The following is a 27072-nucleotide window of genomic DNA, read 5'->3' as shown; positions in this document are numbered from 1 at the left end:
AGTAAACAGCAAGAACCTTCTTATCGTGTTGGGAGTTTCTATGTGGTGTTTAGATACCCTTCTCTGTGCCTGTGCCTGAAATGGGCTCCAGCACCCCCCCCCCCCACCATAAGCAGCTAATGATATGGAATATGGAACACTTTAGCAATAATCATTTGTGGTCCTTGACACATTACCTGCAATGTATCTGGAAATTTTCGATCACATAGTAAAACACATTTTCAGAAAAAAACAATACAAAAAACAACAAATTTTATTTCCTGAAAACAAGTAGACAAAAGCATACGTTAATACCAAAAGACCAAAAACTACTTTTTAGAAGAAAAAAAAAGTATATCCTGAAGTCAAAATTAAAATTACTGTAAGAGAGAAAAGTGATAGAGTTAGGTATTTCTGCAACCCATACAGAACAGGGAAGCTTTATCCCTAATAGCCTACGTAATGGATTTTACCACAAAACAGAGTTCCTCCTTTTATTAAGCCATCGTTCAGCTTGTTCTCAGACATCCATTTCAATCTTATTGTATACGTTTCTACCAGTCCTCTGAGCCGTCTGCATTTTAGCTCAGCCTGATGATTTTAAATTTGTTTGGTGCCGCCTTTTTCAGGTGTTGTGGAAGATTTGCACCCTGTCCATCACTATTGTCCATCCCTGGCTTCTGTGCGTCATTTTCTGACTGTTCTTGTGCCCCCTGTCCTGTATCTGTCCCTTCTGTTTGTTTATCTACAGGACATTCCCCGTTGTAGGTCTTGACGTAATCCGCGACACGCCAGCCCTTGAACTCAGGCGGCCCTGAGCAGATCAAGCCAGTGTGATGGACGCCAGGATGGTGCTTGAGCCAGTAATTTAGGTAGTGGATGTTGTAGTCGCAGAACCACGGGTTGTTGTCCAGTGAGAGCTTCCGTAGGAAGTAGAGGTCCTCTAGTACACTGTACTGGAAGTATTGGAGACTGTTGTTGGAGAGGTCAAGCTCACGGAGGTACAGCAGGCCTGCAAATGCAGCTGGGAGCAGGGAAAAGTGCAAACTAAATTAGTTAGCATTCTGTTGGCATTCATGAGGTTTAAAGAGCAATTTAAGACTCAACAGAGAATAAAATGACTAAAAAGGAAGAAAAATACACACAAAGAAATTGCCACAGTTTAAACTCTACCATAGTTTCTCACAGTCTTTGACATATTTTTTGGCTTTTGGACCGTTTTAGTTCATTGTTGACTGATTGATTATCTTTAAGAATAATCAAGTAATCAAGTCTTTTTATAACCCAGTTCCATAAAAGTTGCAAAACAACGCAAACTTTTTTTTCTAGCTTTTTTTCTAGCTTATCAACATACCTGGGTCTTCTAGGTCACATTTTTGGTTTCATGCTGTGCCAAATTTTTTCAATTGGTGAAAGGCTGATTCCATTCATGACGTATGAAGTTTAGCCTTGTTTTACTTAAAATATGCAAGACCTGAAAAAGATGCCATCTGAATAGGAGCATACGTTGCTCTAAAACCTTTCAGTATTGACGGTGCTTTTCCAGATGTGCAAGCTGCCGAGGCCAGTTTCCCTGTATAGACACTGGGTTTCAGCTGGGCTTCATGACACGCAAAATCAAACATTTTGATTTAAAAGGTGACTGCTGATATTCTCAAATGTTTCCAGTCACTGTTAGCTGTCTGATTTTCTAATGTGTGCACGTGCATGCCCATGGATGCATTCTCAGTGGGAGTAATGGGACAGCAAAGACCATTTCACACTCCCCAGCCTTTGGCCAGGCTTTGATCTTTACAGAGCGGAAAGGGGGGGAGGAACGTATGGAGGTAGAGAACTAAGAAGGAGGGAATTCATGACATTGGGAACTTGAAAAGGAAGACTGAAAAAGTTTTTTTTTGGTTTGGTTGGGTGTTGAGGTTCTTTCAGTGTCTACATTAGCTTTATGAACATTCATCTCCAAGAACAACACAGACAGAGGAAACTATAGCAGAGAAAGGAAGTGTAATAAAGGGGGCAGGGATGCTCGTTTCACCTCCTCCTCCCATGTCTTATCTCTGGACTCATGAGGCTTGAGGCTCTCCCAAATTGGATACTATTCATGTGCTTGTTGGAGCCACAATGACCACATTCATGCTACTTTCCCAGGAACTGAAATACATGAATCCTTTCATCCAACTTTGCCAGAAAGTCTGAAGCACATTTCCTAAAGGCTAAACTGTTTATTAGGGACACTTACCTTTTCTTCCATGCTCTTCAAGAGATCCTAATCTAAGCATCTAAACTTAGAGTCGCGATCCGGTCACTGAAACTTCACTTGCAATAACACAGAAATAATGCCAGCTGGATAAACTGACTTAGTTAAAGACTATTATGAACTTTTATTTATTTATTTATTTAACCTTGGGTGGGACCCTTTCCTTTTACATTTTCTAAGATATAAAGTTATTAGTCTGAGGAAAATTAGGAAAATTAGGCTTTAAGTGCACTGCATTATCCTGTGACCATCAAATTACTGCTTTGTCTATTCTGGGGTTTTGCCTGGCCTAGAAAACCAAAACAATCTGCCAAAGACTTCCATGAAAAAAGTAACACAAATAAGAGAACACTGATGCAATGTGCCAGATTTTTTTATGTTGCATTTTCATTCATGTTTCTTTTCTCTCTGGCCACCTTTCCCATGAAAAGCATAAATAAACAACTTTTTCTTTTGAATATACTCTGAATGTGGACATGATTAAAAAGAGGGTTTGGGGATTTAAACCACATGCCACTGGCAATCACAAGCTCTCACAATTATACTGAATTTCTGTTTGAGTTTCCAGAGAATGTTAGACACAGTGGGGTGAGCTACAGTAGATTGTTTGCATGTGCTGTTGCAGGATAATGAAGCTTTTTGAATTTCCCTCTTTGCCAGAAAAGGGATGGACTCGCACATAATTAGCTCGGTGAGATTAATGAATTCTCACTTTTTAATGGTACTCCTCTATTTCTGAGGTCGAATTTGTATTCCGAATACTTTCTCATCTAGTCCATGTCAATGTCCAATGTTACATATTTCCATAAAAATTGGTTTTTTTTCTCATGAACTATAGGGTAATTTTACATTATTTTGGGAACTGCTGAAATAAACAAGGAAAGAAGCATTTATGTGCCTCTGAAGGAAGGAAAGGATTTGGGAACTCTCTAATAAATCAGTCACAATGCAGTTAAGTAAACTACATTGCAATTTTTTGCCTCTTGAGGCCAGTTGCGAGTAGTTGTAGTGGTTGGTTGCCCAGTGGTTGAGCGTGCAACAACCATCAATGTATTGATAGCCATTATAGGTCAAGGTTGACAAGCAGCTATGTCATTTTGCAGTTAAATTGCTGTCCTGCAGCAACTATTATATGTAAATGGCAACTTGATTAAATTTAATCAGAAACTGGCAGCAGACTTTTTCCGTCTTATTGCCATTTTATTGCTGCCTTGACTTGCTTGACTTGCTTTGAAGATAACAGCTAACTGCGAGTGGTCACAGACCTGGTCCCTGTCTTCAAAACAGCCATTTCAAAGGTAATGAGATTGCAAGTTCATTGCATATTCAATCATTTTGCTTGCACTGCAATTTCTAGCCACATTTTCCCCAGTGTGTACCATGAACCTGTTCACAATTTTAAATATGTCACATTTTGATTGACTTGGATGTCCTCAAAATGAACCCTGAGCACAAGCCAGTGAGGCTTAGAGATGAGGTGATAAACAACATCTTTCTAATAAATCACAGATATCTGTTTTCCCTGTGAGTGGAACATGTGCTTCTTTCTCAGGTTCATCTCAATAAATTTTAAATAAAAATAATAATAATTGTGCAGTATTTCTTGAGGGAAAAAAGTGAAATATCGCAATGTGTTCAAGGAGTTTAATCCTCTAGTGGGACATTATAAGACATTCCTGAATAGAGAACTGTGGGAGATTCTGTAGGCAAAGAGGATGGTTGTCCTGCCCCTGCCCTCAAGGAGTAGCCAGAATTTCTGCTTGTTATCATTACAAAAATGTAGTCAAGTATAATTATTGTTTTTCTTGGCTTATTGTAACTAAAATATGAAATTGCATGGTCTTAGTCATTAATGATGCATAGTAAATGCAAGTTAGAGGGAAAAGCTTTTTGAATCTTATTTTAGGAAAAGCCTACAAATATTGTTTGAGTTATTTAAAAAAATCTTTTGATGCAGAACTCAAAATATTGCTAAGAATGCTATCAAGTTATCGATAGTGAATGCAGCCTATCACAAGTACGTCTGCCTGGCAAATAGCAGAAGTAAAAGTTCAAACCTTTGATTTATATTGCTGATTAAAAAAACTCTTTCTCAAGAGCTAGAAGCATATATATGATATCATGGGTATGGTAAAAATGTTTTTAAATCTAGGATTACCCTCTGTTTTGGTTAACTGTTTCACAATTATCCCCGTCTTTCAGATCATCTGTTTGTCAATCGACTATGATTTGTAACAAATTGCGTCACAGGGTCTTACTCTTAGTCATTAGTACAGCAAAATGGGGATGTGTTGAAATGTCGATACATCCTGTTATCACTGTATCACTGGCAACTTTCTTGGTTACTTTTAAGATTAAGCTTAAAACTTTCATTCTTGATAAAGCATATACACTGCCTGGCCACCATAAAAAAGGTCACGCACTCTAATATTTCATTGGACCGCCTTTAGCTTTGATTACGGCACACATTCGCTGTGGCATTGTTTCGGTAAGCTTCTGCAATGACACAAGATTTATTTCAATCCAGTGCATTAATTTTTCACCTAGAACTTGCACTGATGGTAGAGACTGACCGCTGCGCAAAGCCTTCTCCAGCACATCCCAAAGACTCTCAATGGGGTTAAGGTCTGGACTCTGTGGTGGCTAATCCATGTGTGAAAATGATGTTTCCTGGCATTGTCATCTTGGAACATGTCCATGCCATCAGGGAAGAAAAAACCCATTGATGGAATAACCTTGTCATTCACTATAGTCAGACCTCCTTCTTGGAGCACATACTGTTGCTGAACCTAGACCTGACCAACCCCAGATCATAGCACGTTCCCCACAGGCTTGTACAGTAGGCACTAGGCACGATGGGTACATCACTTCATCTGCCTCGCTTCGAATCCTGATGCGCCCATCACTCTGAAACAAGGTAAATCTAGACTCATCAGACCACATGACCTTCTTCCATTGCTCCAGAGTCCAATCGTTATGCTCCCTAGTCAATTGAAGCCTTTTTTCCTGGTTTGCCAAACTGATTAGTGGTTTTCCCTTGAGTTCCCTTCGCTTTGTGCATGTTTACTATTAAACCTAGCTCTGAGTTCTACTTTTTTTTTTCTGATGATGGGTATCCTTCCACTTTTTAATAATGCACTAGACAGTTCTTAACCCAGTTTTAGTAGTTTCTGCAATCTCCTTAGATGTTTTCTCAGCTTGATTGGTGCCAATGATTTAACCCTTCTCAAACACACTAACATCTTTTTCACGATCATGAGATGTGTCTTTCGACGCGGTTGTTTATGAAATGAGAAAGAACTCATTGCACCAGTTGGGGTTAAATAAGTTGTTGCCAGCTGAAAGATAATCCCCCATGCAGTAATTGTCCAATATGAGGCTTGTACCTATTTGCTTAGTTAAATCCAAGCCAGGTAGTGTAGTTAGGTGACCCCGAATCCTGCAAAAGCTCCTGTGAAAAGCTGCAATAGGCCTAAACGGCTGAGGCTTCCCATGATGTACTGAGCATTTCTTCTTCACTCACCACTTTTAAATCTCTTTGTTTATACACCACTCTGTATTTAATTATTTTTTATTATTAATCCCCGGCAGAAAACACCTTAAAGAGATTGTTGTGATTGGCTGCTATATAGATACAATTGAATTGAACCACCCTTAAAAATGTAATTTATCTATCTGAGTTGTGCAGTTGGGTCTGTTTTCTGTGCTGTGACAACACAAAATACTTGGATATCCAGATACGAGTGCTCAGATTCACATGTGTGTGTGGGAGAGAGAGAATATGTGAGCGGTGCTTCTGTTACCTGTGTCTATATGGTGCAGGTTGTTACTGCTGAGGTTGAGAAGTTTGAGGTCTTTGGACAGCACAAAATGTTTTGGCTTGAGATGTTTTATTTTATTGTTGGACAGATCCATCCTCACTATGTCAGATGGCAGGTCAGGTGGGATGCTAATCAAATCTGCAGACAGAAAAAGTTCAGAAACATTAGGCCTTCAACTTTCATGATACCTGAAAGACAAAAGTTTTTACTATCATCAGTGCACACAAAAAAAAGATATGTGAACAGAGGGTGTGAACATTTCCGGCTCTTCAACTCAGACAGAAATGTGTCTGCATCTTTATGGCTTCAAGATGGTTTGCAGGTTGTGTGCAACTTTTTACATTTTCAAGATGTAGTCAAAGGGGACATCATGTATGACAACATTTCACTTATTTGCCAGAGGGATCTCTTTTCTGCTTACACTGGAAGCATCACTCACACACACTCATACTTGTCTTTGAAGTCAGTAATGCACTAAACAGTCAAAGCGTCCTACGTATCGCAATCTCTATAACAGAGCCTCTCTGGAGTTTTGAATTAAAGTCCCACACCGGAGGTAGATTTTATAAATGTTCCTCCTGCCGTGATGGGGGAGGTGAAATAAAGATTTGACGCTGTCACTACAAAACCACTGAAAATAAAAGGCTGAAACCTGTATGTTCGGCACTAACAATGAATAGATTCAGGTTTCTCTGATCACAGTTTACCTTTTGGAGGTTTTGGATCAAAGCCTTCACAGATTAGACTTTGTGGCTTTGTGGTTTTTTGAGTCATTAGATTTGTTGAACCTGTCATGGTGGGCAACATCATGAATATCTTTTAAATTGGAAGTCCCATCTGCCGTGCCAATCACATTGTAGCGCTGTTTAAAACAGACTAGGTGGTCCATGCAACCTGTATCATCAAAAGGATCATAGCTGATTGTTTGTGAAGCAAAATAGACTGGAGGAAACATAAGTGTGCATAGGCAGCAAGCGCGGCCTAAGACATAATTAAACAATGCTTTGCTTTGGTATTGAATGCCAACTTTTTGTAGATTTGTAAGTAAAATCATGAATGAAATGTGTGTGGCAAAGCATACAAAGATGTTTCCTGAATGTATTTATTTACACAGGCTGCATCAGAAGTATGCTTATGGACACATTTATAGCGCAGATGTTGTACTCTTTACTGCCACAGATGTTATAGCTGGTTTTATTATGCAGGCATGGTGCCATTAATCATCACAGACTCCAAGAAAACACACACACATGCAGCACACACACAGATGTAGCCAACAGACTCAGGAAGTGTAATGATTATTGTTTTGTGATGTGATGCAGGGAAGCAAAAATTGTCTTCAGAGAGCATTCCAGCACATGTTATCAGTCCAATGTGGTGAGAAATTTTCTTCTGGAAAACCTAAAGGGAATCCCAGCCTGCCAATAGGTGTAAATGTGTCTGAAATGTTGTCAAAGCAGCTTTTTAGGAAAGGGAAATGCGGTCATTCCAACATTAGACTTAAACTTCCTGATTCCCTTGTGAGAAATCGGACTTCAGTTTTCCGAGCCAAACGCAAATCCTCCATTGCAAAGACAGATACATCTGTGGTCTTCGGTGTTTTACCATAAATAAAGACCTACGCCTACACTGTGTATTCAGCTGTGACAGTAGTGTCTGTGACCAGAAGTCCATGTTTCCCTCTGGGTAGTAAAAGTTCAACAAAAAGCTGAGCTACGGTGTTTTATCAGGAAGCTTTTATCAGGAGTCACTTTTTTCATGGCACAGATATGGCAGATAAAGTGTTAAGCACTTTCCTGCTTTAACATCTGTTAACATGTATCTACTGATGAGACAGATGAATGAAGGAAGATACGGACGAAGGACCTGGGTCATGAAGTGTGAAAGTCATTTATCACTGCACTGGGCTCTCGCTGAATCTGCTGAAGTCATTAGTTCGGTGAACAGCTGTACCTCTTGGACTTTTCTTTTTTTAAAAAGGACTTCATGCTTTATAGCTGCATGAGAAAACGTTTCCTTTTTGGAAACCCAATCTATTTAAAAAATCCATTATAAATATATATATATTTTTTAAATTCTCACAGATGTCATAATCTATTATTTGTAGTCTAAGTTGAATCACCTGGTTCACTTCAACAGGCCAACTTTAAATAACTTTTTAGCACTAATATACGTGGCCACTCACCAATGCAGTGCATAGAGGTTCCTGTATTAGTACAACTAATACTAGTTAAACACAGGAACACAGGGAGTAAATGCAGTATTTACACAGTCTCAATACAAAGAACGAAGCTATTTACATTATTTAGTAGGAGTGCAGAGCATCAATCTGGAAATTTATCTGTGTAACCCACTCTACTATTTATGTGCTAGCACTAAGGATGATTTAAATAGATATGTGGAGTGAAGTACCGGACCGTAGCCAGAGTCTTGTCTTTCTTGGCTTCAGATTCCATAAAATATCATGAAGCGCTTCAGTCATTCCTGCAAAGCAAATATTCAATTTGTGCAAAAACACTGAACTCACTCAGAGCACGTGTTGCAAAACCTTTTTATACTGTTTAGACAGCAGAAAGTGAAGCCATTAATTTTTTACAGTGCTGATGTGATTACAGGGGGTCCACTGTGCATAGTGAATAGTAAGCAGCCATTTATGGCTTTTTTGGAAGCACACCCCACTTTTGACGGGGGAAAAGGTTACTTCACATGTTTATGTTAGGCAGTATTATGTGTTGCATAGTAGCACTAGGATGCAATAAAGTAGTTTATATATTAGGATGGGCCTTTCTCGGTTCCACATGTCATGTGAGGTCAAATGCACCTTACTTGTTAAATTGTAAATGTAAATGCTTTCATGGCAGAGAAAGAAACACAGATATGCAGTGCAATGAATCTTAGTCTATTCAGAACCCTTAGCAACAGAGTTGAGATTATTATTAAGTGGAAAACCTATTAGTAACTCTGTTTACTTTATATTTATGACGGTGACCAACTCAGTGCTCCTCCCATGCTACATTGATTGCTTCTGTGACCGTTTCACCCCAGTGTGAAAAAGTAAAAAAGTTTCCCAAAAGGTAAACAGTTAACATTGCAGTCAGGACCCTTGAAACCACAGCAACTTCTCCTCAACCTAAAATATGGTCTTTTTTTTTTCTGCTAACGATCTGCCCGCTGTCTGTGATCCACGAGATCCATAGAGAGCTATAACAGTGCTATGAGTGTGGGTGTATGTGCAGCCAAGTCACCATATACAAATGACTCATTTTTGTGCTGCCTACTCAGATGTCAAATGTCCCAAGTTTTTACACAGCACTTGTTACCACTGAAATCTATGATTTACCGGCTGTAACAGCAGCTTTGAAAACAATGTCTAGGAACATAAAACTGGGTTTATGAGCATCATCATGAGATTTATAATGTTGGGCGGGGGGACTGTTAAAAGATGGAAGATTTTTGCTCTCATTTAACACGTCTGGCTTATGTATAACATCTTACAATATCAGAAGTGATGGGGCTTCCTAGAATATTTTATATACTCTAGTGTAGTTAAGGTTTCTGTTATGCGTAGACACAACACTGGTTCATCCATCAAGTTGGGTGCTTTTTTTATGAGTTTTCAGAATGTCTGTCAGGCTACTCAGCCTGACAGACATTCTGAAAATGGTCATGTACCAAGACTGGACTAAAAATGAGTGAAAAAGCAGCCAATGTCCAAAGGAAAACCTTAAAAGCCTGTGAAAAACACAGAAGAGCTATTGCTCAAGAGTACTTTAACAACTAAAAGATAGTGTGGGTCCTTGGAAGCAAACTATAAAGAACTCAAACTGTTCTTATAACAGTGGCCAAGGACTTTACTAAGACACTGTAGATAAATGGGCATTAACATCACATCATGGCCCTAAAACCAATATAATCACAGTGCTCTGTATAACCTGAGGGGGGTGTCTACTTATCCCTCCTTCTCCTGCTGGGTGAAGATGTTTGGCCTTAGGTCTTCAGTACTCTTGGGGGCTGCGGGTGGCCCGGTTTTCCCCGATCCATCTCTGTCTGCTTCTGGCTCCCGGGCTTCGTTTTTGTGGCTTCTAACCATCATTTTCAAGTACATTCGTGACAAAGACCCATACACATACACACACACTCACACTCGACACTCTCTTTCTCTTTCTCTCTCACACTCACACTCACACACACACACACCTACACACATACACACTCACACTCTCTCTCTCTTTCTCTCTCTCACACTCACTCACACACACTCACACACACACACAGGTATATTGTTGATTTATGCACCTGTGCATTTTCAAAAGTTTGTGTTCCAGGTGTTGTATGTTTATTTTTCTTACAGATGTGGCAGTTGGAGATACATTGTGCTATTTGTACTCTATCCTTTTATTACAGTATGCCTTCCCCATCATCTTCACCTATAACATCTCAAAGTTTCTGGCTTCAATTCTCAACACGTTGGTAGGCAGCTCTAAACACCACATCCAAAAGACATTAGATTTTGTTGACAAAGGGATGTTATTACATCTTTCATTACTGAAGCAGTGGACGCAGCTCGTAAGAAATTACAGAATGACCTCAACTTCAACAACAGGAGCACTCTCAGCACTGACCAAGTGTGTTTGCTTTTGGAACTGTCTTCTTTCCACATTTTTTACAAAAACTGGTCAGCCCAAAACATGGGCAAACAACAGTTTCCCAGTTTCACCCACTGTGGCCAACTTGTTCATGGAAGAAGTGGAAAAGAGGGCTCTGCTGTCCTACCCTGGAACACCACCAAATCATTGGTTCAGGTATGTGGATGACACCTGGGTGAAAATCAAATCTGACGATATACCACGGTTCACTGGTCACATTAACTCAGTGGACCAACACATCAAGTTAACCAAAATATCAAGTTAGCCTTCTTAGACTGTGAGATTCAAAAGTTGATGTGTAACATAAACCAATGCATACAGATCAGTATTTAAGATTTGTTAGTATTTAAGCCACAGAGACACTGTGTCCCTGTGGCTTTCAAACACCAAAATACTCTGTGCCAAAAATTGGTCCACCCCAAGGATCTGGTCCCCCACAGAGTAACGGGGAAAACCCCACAACCTCTGGTGAAGTGCATGGCAAAACACAAAAGAGCTAACTCATCAGACCAAGACTCCGCACTCTATTCACACCTACAGGTTAGTTGAAGAAATCAAGGAGGCCGTTTACTGAAAAAGGGAAAGACCATCTCTGAATTGAAGGAATCACAGCATCTTACAATGTTATGATTGCAGCAATTCCACAACCCTGTGTGAATGGCCATTGATCAGTGGTCTCTGATCAGTGGTTGTTGTTGGTCATGACAATTTCCATATTAATAGTCAAGAAACTGACTTCAGTAGTGCTAGTTTCATGCATCAAGACACTACAACAGTAGTTCATTTGGGCTGAATTACAGCAAAGAAAACTCTAAGCACTTAGATTGTCAAATAGACAAACGATTAGGGGGAAATCATGTAAGTGTAATGCTTAGATTAGATTTCACACGGCTAATACAACTATTAAATGAAAACACAAGTGCTGGAAAAGAACAAAATGAGAAGTAAATATGCAGCGTGGGCATCCTTTCAAATCAAAAGCACAAAACCAGGAATTAACTGTCATGCACAACAGCTGCACCATATTAAGGAATATTCACACAACACATACAGCTTTTATGGTGCGGTGTGGTTTAGAAAGAGGCAGGATGGGGAGAACCATTACTGGGCATAAAAAAGGAAAGTTGTGGAGAGATGGATGGGATGTTCACCCTGTGAGCAAAACAGAGAAACCTTATGATGCTTCAGATAAAGAACATATTCAAATGTCTTACTGTAGAAAAAAAATAATTAGGAAAATATGCAAAAGCTTCTTCAAGTCCTAACAACACAGAAGCTGCATTGTGTGGTTTTGGCTTGTCGATTCTCTATGAAAGACTGCTTTCTCAGGAGGATACAAGCTCGCCATTGATAGATGTATTCAAATCCTCATGTGGGACTTGGTCAGAATAATGGACGCAGAAAGTGTCAGAGTTTCAGTGTGTGTTAAACAGTGTGTTAAATTAAATGGATGGTGAGAGGACAACAAAAAGAAGATAGAAGAGGAACTGGAGAGGCCACATGAAAGTAACCACAAGGGATCTGCACAAATTCAGAAATTGCCATCTGTCTTTTTGAAGGCAACACTGGGGTCACTATGACAACAGTCTCATAGTGACAGCTTAATGCAAAGATAGAACCAGATGTGAAAACCTGGGTGAGAACTTGGACTATATTTGCAAAGTTTAGAGCGCACGTGTAGTGCTGTGATAAAGTAATTGCCCCTAAACCTAAAAACTGGTAAGCACAAGTCCTTGTCAATCAAGTGTTTGCAATGACTGGCAGTGAGTCTTTCACATCGCTGTGGAGGAATTCTGTTGAAGGTCATGCAACAGCATCTCAAATGCCTTTAAGTTTGCACTTTGACTCGGCCAATCCAAAATGTTCATTTTGTTTTGGGGTCAGAAAAGGTGGCTCAGAAAAACAAAGAAACCTTTAGCATGACCCACATGTTAAACGCTGCAAAGCCTCAAAAACCCTCCAATGTGGCTGAATTAAAACAATTCTGCAAAAACGAGTGGGCCAAAATTCCTCTACAGCGATGTCAAAGACTCATTGGCTTCATTGCAATTTTTTTTTCTTTTATTCAGGTGGTCTGTCTAATATTAATATTTATTTGATGATGTGAAAAATCCTATAAAATTCACACAAAAAGAAAAAAGAAAAGAAACGAAGAAGAAGTCAGGAAGGGGCAAATACTTTTTCATAGTACTGCAAAAGTTTAACTCATCAAATGTCACATTACATGATGGGTAATAACAAGAACAAGCCTAAAATACTGGCTGATCAGATAAAGACATCTGCCTTCACACAAAAACCTGTACATGTATGATATATATGAAACCTTACTTTTTAATCCTAACTTTTCCACTACTGAGCAAGAGTTTGAAAAAGGAGAAGAGAGCGTACGCCTTTCCGCCCAGCCAGGCTCAGACAGCCAGTGTAGAAATTGCTAATAAAACAAACACGTCTCTGCTTGCCGCCTGATTATAATCCAAACATAATTCAACAAAAAAAACTCTTGCGCCTAATTTCAATGAACAAATAAGCAGGACTGTGTCCCGAAGAGCGCTGAGCAAAGCTAATAAATGTGCCTTTTCATATGAAGTACTCCTCTCACAGCAGTTTATCTGTTTGCAACAAAGAAGCGGCCAAGTTTAGCAAAGCACCTGAAATTGGACAAATACTGTCTGATTCAGAAACAATGAAATTGTTCTTTGTCAGAGTTTATTTCATTCCTACATTTAGTTTAATTAAAGCTGATCATTTTTCTGTTATTGCACTAATAATAAACATCTGTGTTTTTCTATAATGTCTTTTTAACTTTGACTAAAAGTTATATCAATATACTAAAGCTAGGATGATACACGAGGTCAAACTCACATTCCAGAACAACATTCCTTCAATTAGAGAAAATTAATTAAATCGGATTGACAGGTTAGTGAAAACAACTGTTAAATGCCATAATTTTCTATGTACTGCACCCTGGCTTTTCTTTCAGTGAAGTCCTCGAGATACTTTGTCAGTGATAAGAAAATAATCACATCCTACTCCCCACATGGCTTCTTCTTTGTGTTGCGTTTATGGCGTAAATGTAAAGTTGGGCTACTCAGCATCTAATTAGTCTTATAAAGTACTTTGTAGTTAATTTGAAATGCAACTTTTCTAACAGGCAAACAAACATGTAGTATAAAGATTACTATGTTTCACCAGCTCAGTTTAGTACATGGTAATATTTTCTTATTTTCACCACATTTCCAAGAATAAAGCTTGGATGTAAGATGATTTTTGTGTGGTCTTACTAACCACAACTTCCCCATCCAGTACATAATGCTCACCGTCCAAAAAAAATATCCCCCCCCCCCCCCTCCCCCATTTCACAGTTAATAAAAAAACATTTGAACATAACAAACTCTGTAAATGAGTTTTTTAATAAGGTGCTTTTAGTCCAAGTTTTTCTGCACAAACCTTCACACCAGTCCTTCTAAAACATCTGGACAAACCAGCATCCTCATAGCAATGCTGCTAATAGGTAACCTCTGCTGCCCCAACCAAGACCTGCATACGTCAACTTATATTATAATGGCATCCAAGTTGTGTCTTCTTGCCTCAGATTTCAAGGCAAGAAGACACAGATTTAAAGAATAGGTCACAATGTATAGATAAAGATATAGAGAGACAGAACTTGACAATCTCTCACCTTTGTTGCTGCAGTCCAGCAGCGGTTTGGGAAACATGTACGTGAGGCACATGGAGGTGGCATCTGGCTTCCTTATTTTTGGCGGAGGCTTTGGCCGTTCTACAACTCCAGGTTCTGGCCCCTTGTCTTCCTCACACAGCAGGTCTACAGTCAACTTTTTTAGTTTCTGACCCTTCAGTGAAAGAGGCTCTGCACATATGGCGTAATTGCCCAAGTTGCGGTTGCCTGGCAGCTGCAGTTTTCTGATCAAGCTTTCCAAGGGACACAGGCAGCTCCACGGGTTGTCATAGAGACGGAGATAAGTAAGGCGGGGTAGGGGGAGCAGGACCTCCTCGGAGGCTGTTGTCATTTGGTTGTGCTGGAGGAGCAGGGTTTTGAGCTGGGAGAGGCCACTGAACGCATCATCCTCCACCCTGGAGATGCGGTTCTGCTGGAGATCCAAGCTCTTCAGCTGGGTGAACTGAGCAAACATGTTGTCCCTCAAAACCTGTAAGGAGAGATGTACTTGAGTTGTTTTATTTGCATTTCTGGACAATATGGTAGCATTTACCATCAGCTTACTTGTGCATTATTCTTATCTTTACTGTACTAAAAAACTTCAATCGTCTGCAGTTTGCAGCTTGTAGGAATTTAGCCTCCTACGGCCATTTGACCCCATGTTATACCACAGATTCTATATAAAAAATGGCCATAACTACTGTGGCATTACCCACTGATGTATAGGCAACTGTTTCAGAGCCTGAAGTTTAAAATTCCCATATTGCTGGAGCCAGATGTCAGACATTTGGAAAATACAGTGGTGCACTATGTTAAGATTACCATTTCTGAACAGCAACAGTAAACCCAAAGTGCTGCAAGTGGTGAAAGACACAGCATGGATCAGTTTTCTCTATCTGTAATTCCAAGTATCTAACTTTTCAAATTACATATTTTTAGTGTAAAAAATACATGTTAAAGATGTTTTAAATGATAAAATATATCCTATTTAAATCCAAAACAAAGTGCCGAAGACACAAATAAAAATAAAACAAGATCCGGTTTCCTTCCCGCATAAGTTATACCTGTTTTCATTGCTTTCATCAGTGTCTATTGCTCAGTCATTTCCACTTATTAACCTGCAGGCTAACATTTTGTTTCAGTTCTCTCAGCACCTGCGACATAAACATCCTGTACTTGCTCAGACATGCAAAAAGCTGCACACATAAGGAAGAAAAGTCTGTCTTTGATCTTGCTCCCAAATAACTGGTGCACAGATGCTCATGGCATCAACAAGCCATCTGAAGCATAGAGAGTAATAGATTATGGATACTTAACTCAGGCTTAATTGCTGCAAAGAACCCAATTTCTTGCAAAAAAAAAAAAGATCTCCAGTCCGCTGTAATTAACATCAGTTGTTATTTTTGCACCAGGTGAACAGAAATCTGCCTGTAAATACCTGAATCCTATTTCTCGCCAGCAGTAGGTGGTGGATATCTTTGGGCCAGTCCTGCATCACAGTGGTCAGCTGCCTATCCTGGCAGTCAAGGTATTTTTCTCCTGACTCCATGTATTCCAAGCACACCTCAGTTTGACGCCTCATGACGCCGGGCCTGCCTCTACCCCGTACATGGCCCCGTGCGCCCCTCTCCACAGCCTTTGACCGAGGGCCTCTCCGGGGTTCCGCTGATCCAAGGAGTAGCAAGAGCAGGAGGGAAACAAGGAGATGCATGACAGGAGAGGAGAGGATGGAGCCTGGCAATCAGGTCAATTTCGGAAGTTGGATGAGGAAGGGATACAGGTCAGTCACTGCTGGTGGCACAAACAGAGGAAGAGAGGGAGAGAAGAAAATGAATTTTCAAAGGTCTTCAGTGGAAACTTCTCACAAAATCCTAAAAGATTTGCAAGAGAGTCCTTAATAAGAACCTGCATCTTGGGCCTTACTGTGTGGAGTTTGGATGTTCTCCTGGTCCATATGCAGGTTTTCCTCAGTACTCTTTATACCAGGAATTTGAGGATTACCTGAACCCATTTGCTGAGTATCACACTTTTTTTTTTAATCTTCATGAGCACTTTGCATTGAATGCTTTTATAGAATAGAAAACATGAAAATGTCAGTGTTTGACATCACATTATTGTGTGCATTTATGTGCAACATAAAGGAGAAGTTGACACAGATAAAGAGTATCTGCTTTATTACAGCATATCTGTCAACATCTGGCAATCTGTCAATATCTGGCAACAACTAAAGCAGTAATGCTGAACATGTTGAAAGAATTAGTGGGAAAGCTGAGTGATTGTGGAGTGGGCAGAAATGGGGTGTGGGGGTGGAAAAGGGGTTTTTGAGAAAAAACGAAAAGACATTTCTCGAGGTTGATGTGTGTTCATAACAGTTTTCTTTTATTTTTTCTTTCAGTTTTCTTTATTTTCTGCCTCCAGCCAAACAAAGCTGAATGTTCAAGATCTTCTAAACACAGTTTTTCTCCTTATAATATAGGAATTGTTTGTGTTATAAAGTAGAGGGTCGGGGTGTGTGTGTATTGCATTTGAAATCATGTAGTTTCATGTGTTTAGAGCTATTTTCCTTTATCTAAAAACACCAAGAGTGCTCGATACAGTAACAAGTGTGTTATGTGTATAAATATCTGCCACATATACGTGTTAGTTGGACAGTTTGACAATACAATATATGTTTCATTATCTGTCAGGTTCCCAGACAACTAGTGAAGATCATCCAGAACCACAGAAACCTGGCCTGGATGTAGTACTGCACATAAAAAGCCATGTAAAGCCACAAGTTTGCGGTTTGTTCACACACCATTTACTATATAGGTCAAACCACCAAAATGTGGCGTGTTAATTAGTGAACTTAAAAGGTAATGTAAGCAGTTTTGTTTTTTTAAATATCAGGGCACATGCAGGCAAGCTGTTTCTACTGGTTTCCAGTCATTTTGCTAAGCAAACAAGGCTGATTGTAGTTTCATATTTACAGCAGCCTACCAAATTTCCCAAATAAACCATTTCTTTTAAAACCACATAGAGCCTGTATGTCTGTTTCTTGGTCTGCTGTTCTTGCCATTTGCACTGTCAAACTCCAACACTGTCATCAGGTGCAAATATGAATATGTCAAGACTGTAAATATTATTATTTATTGCCTAATAATGATGGTAATTGTCTTTTTTTTACTCTACAGTTGGTTGTTCTCACAGCCTGCTGGCTATGTTAATATGCGCATGTGTATGGGTGTGCACATTTCATGCCAAAATATATGAGTCATGAATCCCTTGTGTTATCAGAGCCAAAAAGAAAAAAAGAGGGGGAGGCCGACAGGTCTGCCAACGTGCACCCCGCGCACACATACAGACACACATGTGTGCTGACTAAGGCCAACTGTACCAAACCGCAGCTCTCTTACCGTCTTTCAGACTCATACAGTGGAACAAGCCTGTCAATGCAGATGGTGTCGTTCCATTATGAAGAACAGACAGGGCATGTAGCTAGCTACAAGCAAAAACAGGTGAGAATGTATCTGGGGAAATACTTTGCACTTCACTGAGAAATCTTCTGTCCATCTACAAATGATCTCTAATCAAATGAAGCAAACATAAACCTTCAGTTTCTTTCACTGAAGCCATTATATGGAGCAATTCCCTTCCAGCGAGCTGTCTCTCCAAACCCAAGAAGAACTTAATGAATTGGTCTTCTAAGTCACTACCTAACATTATCTGCCTAACTGTGCCTGTCTTTCTTCTTTCTATGTATTTATGTGCCAGTGTGCAAGCAAGAGAACATGTTATAGATCCTGTGGTAAATGTTTATGAAGCTGATGAGTGGCATGTTTTAACACAATGAGAGACTTGTGCCACGTATAAAGTCCAGACTAGATTAGACTCAGGTTGAAAGCACAGAGAGACTTGTTGAGGAGATCCAGACACATCCCCTGTGTATCACTATTTAAGTATTTGCCAACGTAAGTGCTTTCAGTTTAAGCCATTTAAACTGGCATAATAATAATAATAATTGTATTATATTATATAAATGACCTCTGCTTACAACCAAGCTATGCAGAAGGGCATCACTGAACCCAGAAGCAAACATCCTACAGCAGCAGAAGATCACACTGGGTGCCGTTCATGTCCACTAAGAACAGAAAACTGAGGCTACAGTTCACACTCACTCGCTCAAAATTAGACAACAGATGATTGGAAAAATGTTGGCTTGTCTCATGAGTATCAATTTCTGCTGTGACATTGTTGGCTGAGTTAAAATTTGGCATAAAAAACATGAAAGCATGGATCCACCTTGCCGTGAATCAATAGTTCAGGCTGCTGGTGGGGTAATGGTGTGGAAGATATTTTCTTGGTGAAAATATTTGAGCCCCATAAAATACTGAGAATCATTGTTGCTGAACATGTCTAGCCCTTTATGTCCACAGTGTACTGATCTTGTGATGGATACTTTGACCAGGATAACAAGCCATGTCACAATAGAGCACCTTTGGGCTGTGGTGGAATGGAAGATTTGCATAACAGATGTGAAGTTGACAAATCTGCAGGAATTGCAGATGCTATCATGTCAATATGGACCAAAATCTATAAAGAATATTTCCAGAAGCTTTTGAATCTATGCCATGAAGAAAAGGGGGTCAAACCCACTTGTGATGTATACCTACCCATTTATATATGTAACTGTGGTGCTGGTCTATCTCTCTTTTTATCTAGTTTATCTGGTTATCAAGCTTCTAGACAACTATTGGCATAGTCACTCTACATTATCCAGCACACATTCCAGCTGTGACCATAATAAACCCACTCAGGCTAAACCCGTCCCTTTGGTTAGCCCCATGGCCACAGCAGACTAGTTTAGTCCTTCCACTCTGGTATTATTTCCCACTCCAGCTACCACTGGTCAGTGTATGCCAACCCAAAGTGGTCAAAGAAAAAAAAAAAACTATCTCCCTCCATCTTAGAACATCTACAGAAGGCCCATTTATCCTCAGGGGCGTCTCTAAATATCACACAGACTGTTTTCCTGCCACTATAACATCTGTCCTGAACAAGAATAGAGTTTGGTCTAGACGTAAAATGTGGTAGCAACGTGTCCCTGCGTTTTGACTACGTGAAAATAAACCTCTGCAAAGAATTCGAGTCCTCTCTTTTGCCTCAGAGACCTTAATCATAGTTCATTTTTTTGTTCATAATTTTTGTGTGGATAGTGTCATGTCTGTGCCCAGTCTGGAACACAGTTGTATCCACAAGTTCAGCAAAAGTCCTGCCTGCTAGCAAGAGTGACATTTAATTGTCTCCGGGTTACTTTACAACGATAAAGATACAGCATGTTCTTTGAGGGTTTTTTTTTTTCTTTTTTCTTGTTGCTAATTACTTTTTTGCATTTCTGGCTCAGTTGTGAGGAATTTATTTTTCAAAGAAACCAATAACTTTTTAATAAGACAATTGATGCATGCAGTCTTTAGATGAGCAAAAGAGCTTTAAGTTGTCGACACAAATGAAAACAAACCGCTGAATAAATACCCAAGTCTGAGGAATATGTTTTGGGGACAGTTTGCAGGGAGTGTTGATCTAACTGAATATATTGTCTCCCTGCTGAACCAGCTTTAATGTGCCTTATCCAAAGTCCTATTATTTTTTACCTTATGTCATTTTATGAGCAGCGCTCGGTGTAACACATAAAAAATTAACAGATTATAACATTCATATTACATTCATACATCTGTAATGCCGTGAACGCACAACCATTCCTACCTTCAGTATTGGAATTAGAGTTACTAATCAAACAGTGAGATTACTTTTGTTGTAGTCTCAGTTTTTAAGCATTCTCTGATTATATACAAAAAGCATATGCTCAAAATCAAATTGGATTTTAATTTGCATTGCAACAATTGCCCAATTTTAGTTCACGCATGAGATGTTGTCAGAGGGTGTGGACATTTGCACATATGAATCATAAAATATTTCACATAACAACAACAAAGTGACAGTGAAGTGCAAACTGGACCCTGCCCAGAGACAGCTCTGGTCTGTTGAGAACACAGCATCAAATGCCTTCAAGCACCTACCAAAGTAACGTGTTATAATAAAGCAATAAGTGAAAGATCTCCAGACCCAAGCTGAGTGTATACTGACCCCAACTAAGCACCAATTAAAAGTAGCTTGATTTTTTGGACAGGGATTAAGGCCGAAAATGTCATCCATTTCTACAGTAATCTCTCTTACATTTTTCTGTGAAGTGCTCTCCAGGATGGTTTTTACCAATTATGCTACACTGACCAATCACTTTGTCAGGTACACATGTTGTGTGGCTTTTTAACACAAATTACTAACCAGCCAATCACACAGGAGGAATTGAATGCATTTAGGCATTTAGACATGGTCTAGCTGGCCTGCCGACATTCAAACCATGGATGAGAATGGGGAAAAAAGGAGATTTAAGTGGCTTTGAACGTGGCATGCTTGTTAGCGCCAGACAGGCTGGTCTGAGCATGTCAGAAAGTGCTGATTTATGAATATTCCCACACAATCTTCTCTAGAGTTTACAGAAAATGGCCCGAAAAACAGGGAAAATATGCAATAAGTGGCAGAAAAAGTGCCTTGTTGATTTCAGAGGAGAACTATCACTCTTATAGGAAGTTAACAGTAACTCAAAAAATGTACTATGTGTTCATTTAATCTCGAACTGGTTTGTTGACCATGACATTGGGTTCACTGTACTCAGATGGTCTGACACAGTTATCAGGTCTCAATCCAATAGAGTACCATTGGGATGCGGTGGAAGATTTGAATAACAGGTATTCAGCTGACAAATCTGCAAAAACTGTGTGTTACTAACATGTCAACATGGACCAAAATCTCTGCAGAATGTTTTCAGCACCTTGTTGAATTAATGCCATGAAGAGTTGAAGTGCGTCCAACGACTAAAGGATACTAGCAAATTGAGTGTCTTGTGAGTTTATCTTTAAATGCAACATCTTCTGTATCCAGACAAAATAAGGTATTAGGGATTTGTGTTCATATGCGAATATTTGTATGATTACTCTCAAGGAATCTCTAGTAGTGTAATAGTAACGTAATAAAAGTTTACAGCATTGCAATAAAAATGGATATTGTGCAAAAAACGAAAAGATACAAGTGATTCATTGACTATATGTACAGTAGTACCCACACTGCACAAAATATACACATAATTTAGGGCTGTCAGTACTGGATAATAAAGCAGATAGCAAAGTATGCATACAACAGACACCCGCAGACATATGCCTGAGCATGCTCTGTCTTTGAGTGTCTGTGTATGTTTCTTGAATTGTCTGTGTGGGCTCAAATGGGCCATTTGGGCTCAGTAGACCAGAGCAGACAGGTTGGCCTCTAAAACCATCGCATACCACCTACATCAGGAAGAGGCACTGACTGCAGTTTGGACAAATACAGATGGTGGCTGCTCGTTTATTCGAAAACCAGATGCAAAAGATGTTTCAGACTAAATAGAAACCGCAGGAAGAAAGTGCAAGTCCCAAAGGCAAAATTTAAGTTACCAAAAAAAGTGACATCAGCAAAAGGGAAATTCCTGCTGGCAAAGAGGAGATATTTTTTGTTTGGTTTTAAGTGTCACTGTTTTTGTTAAGCCAAGAACAAAGAAGAAAGCCTTTTGGTTAAAACCCTGGCTAGCTGGGGGAAAACTGCAACAGCAAAGGGTGCCCGTGTAATAGATCTAGTCAGATTATATCTGTGGGTCAAAGCACAGACCACCGGTGACCTCTCGATGACTGCAGGGATATTACATAATCAGGATAGAGCGCTGTTGCTGGTTTACAAATGGTGAAAAGACAAGTCAAAACCACGGCAATGACTTCCAGACTGATGATGAAGCAGGGCGTACCTAAAAAGCAAAAAAATAAATAAAATAAAAAATAAACCCTGAAAATTGTAGTGATTAGTGTAACAGTATATCGCCAGCAAAGCCTTGAGACTGCACAGTGGCTACCTGCACTGGTCGACCACAGAGGATCTTGGTGGTAACAGTGGACAGGCCACTTGGTATGGAAAGAGTTCAGACCGCCAGGGGAAACAGTTCAGAAACACAAGGGCCACTGTGTTAGAGAGAGAAGTGAGAACAAGAAGGGGAGGCTGTAAAAACAAGAATGAGGTTTTCCTGCTTAGCTACTAATACAAAATGTAAAAATTCCATCCAAGTCGCATGCACACGGAAGCCATCAATTGGTAAGTCAGGCAGTTAATAAGAGAAGAAAAAAAGACAGAAAATCGGAGAGCATAGACAAGGAGTGAGCTTATATGTGATAGGTGACTTTTCTTCTTTAATACACTGGAAAGCCTCCCTTGCTTTGACCTTGCTTTGTTTCCTTTGGGTTAACTCTCCTGCATGCCCAAGTGCAACTGTTTAACAGACCTACCGACAAGCTACTCCAAACAGAGAGAGATGAAGACAGGGAAAGAATAAAAGTGCAGACAGTGGGAATGTATAGAAAACAGAAGTGGGAGGGAAGTCTAATAATAATAATCCCTTAATGCTAAAGGAGAGGATGAGACAGTAACAGAGACAGACATGCTGCGCATGTAGAAAGCATTCAAGAGAGAACCCTCACACGTCCCTGAGAGCCTAATTGAAACCATACAAGTTCATTTCTGCAGTGGAGGAAAACTGAGAGTGCTGTGAAAGAAATGTTTGGAGACAGAAAGTGAACGCTTGAGTGTTTCGGAGAGGGTCAGAGGTGCCCCCGCTCACAAAAGCAAACAGCAGAAGGACTTTTCTGACAGAAACGAGCCATTTTGCCTGTCTTTGTGTCTTCCCCCTGCAAGACCCACGAGAAACAGCTTTCTAGAACACTTTGAAATCCAAACACGTGCAAAAGCATGTCCAAAATCAGCAGTTGGTCACCTTTGAGAGTGGCCAGAGTCCAGCTGCATCTGTGCAACTCCTGTACGGGAAAAATGGCCAGCTTTAAGTAAAGATTATGGAGTCATTACCCTACCACCACCACCCATCCTAAAAAACAAAGAGCAGGGGAGGTGCTTTATCTTATTATTATACAATATTTTGCGGTGTTTGATAACATAGTATGTCCTCAACCTTCAGTGTCTACTTTTTTTTAAAAGGGAGTTCAAAAGCTGACACAAGATGTTTAACAGAGTTCAAACACATGCACAATGCCTTCCCCCACCACCCAGCTTTGGTTTGGTGCCAGACACATCTGAGCGGTAAAGACAAACAGAGTTCTCCCACTCGTGTTCTTACCCCAGCGTGCTCTATTTAAATGTAACTGCAACAAGACTGAGAAGAAGGAAGTTTTACTAAAAGGCACCAATGCACTTTGTAATCAGAGTAAACCTGCAACTTTACCAAGTTTCTCTTCTCTCCTTTTCTCCCTGAAGAATTTCAGGGTGAAACCACACACTGCTCCCACTTCCCAAGCATACGTTTGGAATTTCAGTTAAAAGAGGGCACGTAAATCTGTGTGTGCATATTGCTGCAAGGACATGCGCAAATATAATCAAATATAAGCAACCTGCGAGAAAACAGCACAATCTGTGCAGCAGTGTGTGGATCCTTTAGAATATTCTAACATCAAGCTTTTTGAAAATGTGAATGTTTTTTGCCATTTCCTTGAACTCTCTTGCAGTCCTTCTTCATTTTCAACGAGATAGAGAACCGGCTGCATTCAATGAACATGAAGTAGCACACAACAGGGTTCTAAGGGCGTGGCTATCTATAATTTCTTCCTTACAGTGCAAAGAGGGTCCAAGAAAAGAAATTCACCTCTCTCCCTGGCAGAAGTGGTGCTCGGCTCAATCTGTCGCAGCAGTGTGAGCGGGACCACCAGCCAGTTACATAACATAAGAAGGAAGCATCTGAAACAGGAACTTGGATGTTTCATTCCTGTTTTTTTTTTTTTTTTCTCTTTTGCTGCTTTTGCAGAGATTTCGAAATTAATCTCTGGCGACAATGATCCCCATCCGCCCACACGCACATTTTAAAATAAACTTGGCACCTCTTCAGCACTTCCAGCTAAAAATTTCATAGTGGAAAGAATGCTTACTTCAGCAATTCAACAAATCAACAAATACAGAGCAAGAAACAAGAGAGAGCTTTGCTGAAATTATTTTTTAAAAGATTTTCTAATCTCCTCCCTGTTTATGAGTTTTAATTGCATTTTGCATGTTCTACACACTTGTGTGTTGCTCATTTCTGCCCTTTCAAAGCTTCACATTTGTGATGAGTTGTTATTGAGTTAGTGTCTGACACTCAATCCAGAATTTCAATTTTGCTTCTGCATTTGCCAAAACTTGTCTTTGACTCTCTTACTATCAATCCTTTAGTAAGTAATGAAAACTGACAGAGTTTTTTCATTCATTGTTAGTGCACGCCTTTAAACTCCCTGTAATTTCTAAAGAACAAAGGGGTTAAAACAAAGGGGAAGTAATATATGTCTGTTAAAATTAAAAGTCAACACTTTGGTACATTTTATTGCTACATACTCTGCAACTTTGCACCCTTTACTTTATGATTTAACTGGTTCACTGTGGCCTTTTGTTAACACTTGGAGAATCAGATTTTGTTAAAGAAATACACTTTGAACAATCCCAAGGTTGCAAACTTTTATATATAAAGGTCTGATGCACTATTTTTTTTCCTACCTGTGCAGGGTGAGAATCTGACCTGGGCTCATCCACTAGAACCTGCAGATCTCCGGTTGATCCTGTATCCCAGGCTCCTAATCCTGTCATGAGCGCTGCATCCAAGCCAAGAAAATCTGCCTGGCTGCCTGTAAACTTAGAGCCTGGAGTGAGGGACGAATGAGTGGCTGCGCTTGCTCTCTCTCTCTCTCTCTCTCACCTTCCCTCTCTCTCTCTCTCTCTCCTTTTCTCTCTCATGAACTCCTTGCTTTTCACCCACTCAGCTAGACTGTACTGAAAGTGTGAAGAGAGAGACACAGAGAGAGAGACTGCAAGCAATGTAAAACTGATTCTCGAAGGAGCTACAAGGCTTTGTCTGGTTTAGCAGTATGCACACACACACACAGACATGTGTGGGAGGGCTCCAACCCTGCACTGATTCCGTCTTGAAGCAGTGGACTTACCCCCAAGATGTGCTGCTAACTGGCCTGATAGAGAGTACTCTGAGTAAGAGAGAGCTTGTGAAGTCATGCACTCGCCCACCAATGCAAACACCAGTGTGCCAGCCTGTCTGTCTCTTTCTTTTTTCTGTTGTGCTACTCAAGGAAGAAAGAACCTTCTAGATTACCTTAAATCTTTACAGGCTTGTTCCAAAATAACTTTGGTCCACTTCCAACATCTGCTTCAGTGGTGAAGCACTGTTTTGTTATTAGTCCTTGGAAGATGTTACATACATCTTGCAAGCAGAGCGTGGGGTTTCACAAAGTTTTGCAAACAGTTTGCCACTCAACACCTGGATTGCATCAATTTAGGATACAACAGCACAAGAGAAGTAACCAGAGCTCATTTGGAGTTTTATACTATGTCCTCACAGTATGGGTTTAAGTATCAGCACCTTAACATTTGTGCTTTGTACTCCCCATAAATCATTGCCATTACATTTGGCTGATGTTCATGCAACGATTAATCTGTCATATTTGATTGCTTGTTACAAGAACCGTGTCAGAAATTGTCTTTGGAAACTATTTGACAAAGGGCAGGTCCTTTCACAAACAGATGACTGAATGGATCTTCTATTTTTAACCAATCAGCAATGAAACATTGGGTGCAGAGAGCATCAAAGAAGAAAAACAAGCTGCAATCTAAGAATTCAAGAGACTTAACAAGCGGTTTGTGTTGTCAGCTGTGTATTTAGTATATAATCAGATGATTCTGCATTTGTCCATAAAAAGCAAGCAAGCCAATATATTCTACAGGTTGGTGAATGGCAAGAACCTGCAGCAGTTCAGCTCTAAACACATAACCTCGACTCAAGATGGGCTCTCTTCTAACACTGTCTTGCAAATTCTGCAAGAATCCCAACCACAAGTAAAGCTGCTCCATCTTGACTTTAAGCACGATTCTTACATTAAAATTGTATCCAGTGTGTTAAAATACTTGAACCATGAATTTCTGGTAGAGAGCAGATTTCATGGTTCTATCAATAGCAAGTAATCCAGGCCCAGACCATCACACTCCCATCACCATGCTTTGCTACTGGTATGATCATCTTTTTATAAAATGCTATATTAGTTTTACATCAGTGATGGCACTCAAACCTTCCAAAAAGTTGAACTTTTGCCTCATTGGTCAACAGAATATTTTCTCCAAACTCTTGTGCATTGTTATTTTTGGTCAGCAGTGGTGTTTTCCTTGGAAATCTGCCATGGATGTCATTTTTTCCCAGTCTATTACTAATTGTTGAATCATGATCACTGACCTCAACTGAGGTAACTGAGGCCTGCAGTTCTTCAGATATTGTTCTGGGTTCTTTTGTGACCCCCTACATGAGTCATCGATGAGCTCTTGGAGTAATTTTTGTAGGCCGGCCACTTGTGGGAAGATTTACCAGTGTTCCAGATTTTCTCCATTTGTGGATAACAGCTCTCGTCATGGTTCACCGAAGACCTAAAACCATACAAATAGCTTTATAACCCTTCCCAGACTCATAGATGTCAATAATTTTGTCTCTCATCTGTTCTTGAATTTCATTAGATTCTCATATAATATATATGCGGCAGCACGTGGTCTGTG

General features: G+C 39.9%; 1 protein-coding gene and 1 long non-coding RNA gene across 3 annotated transcripts; both read right to left on the bottom strand.

The window, feature by feature from the left end:
* Positions 1-235: 235 nt before the first annotated feature.
* Positions 236-25486, bottom strand: lrrc17 (leucine rich repeat containing 17). 2 transcript variants are annotated; one of them, XM_082511047.1, is made up of 5 exons: positions 25021-25486; positions 15815-16167; positions 14380-14866; positions 6037-6192; positions 236-1003 (listed from the first exon to the last, which is right to left on the bottom strand). In XM_082511047.1, exons 2-5 carry the CDS (start codon positions 16085-16087, stop codon positions 561-563), a joined length of 1359 nt encoding a protein of 452 aa, XP_082367173.1. In that variant the 5' UTR covers positions 16088-16167; positions 25021-25486; the 3' UTR covers positions 236-560. The 2 variants fall into 2 exon arrangements, with proteins under 2 accessions (XP_082367173.1, XP_082367172.1); XM_082511046.1 differs by having other exon boundaries at positions 15815-16164.
* Positions 22047-23312, bottom strand: LOC309692781. The gene is made up of 3 exons (XR_014272450.1): positions 23264-23312; positions 22352-22457; positions 22047-22246 (listed from the first exon to the last, which is right to left on the bottom strand). It is a non-coding gene; the product is annotated as an uncharacterized lncRNA (long non-coding RNA).
* Positions 25487-27072: the final 1586 nt, after the last annotated feature.

The sequence above is a fragment of the Aulonocara stuartgranti genome, assembly GCF_965226115.1.
Source record: "Aulonocara stuartgranti genome assembly, chromosome: 17".
NCBI lineage: Eukaryota > Metazoa > Chordata > Actinopteri > Cichliformes > Cichlidae > Aulonocara > Aulonocara stuartgranti.
Note: the sequence above shows the minus strand (reverse complement) of the source record. Positions and strands in the feature narration are given on the sequence as shown.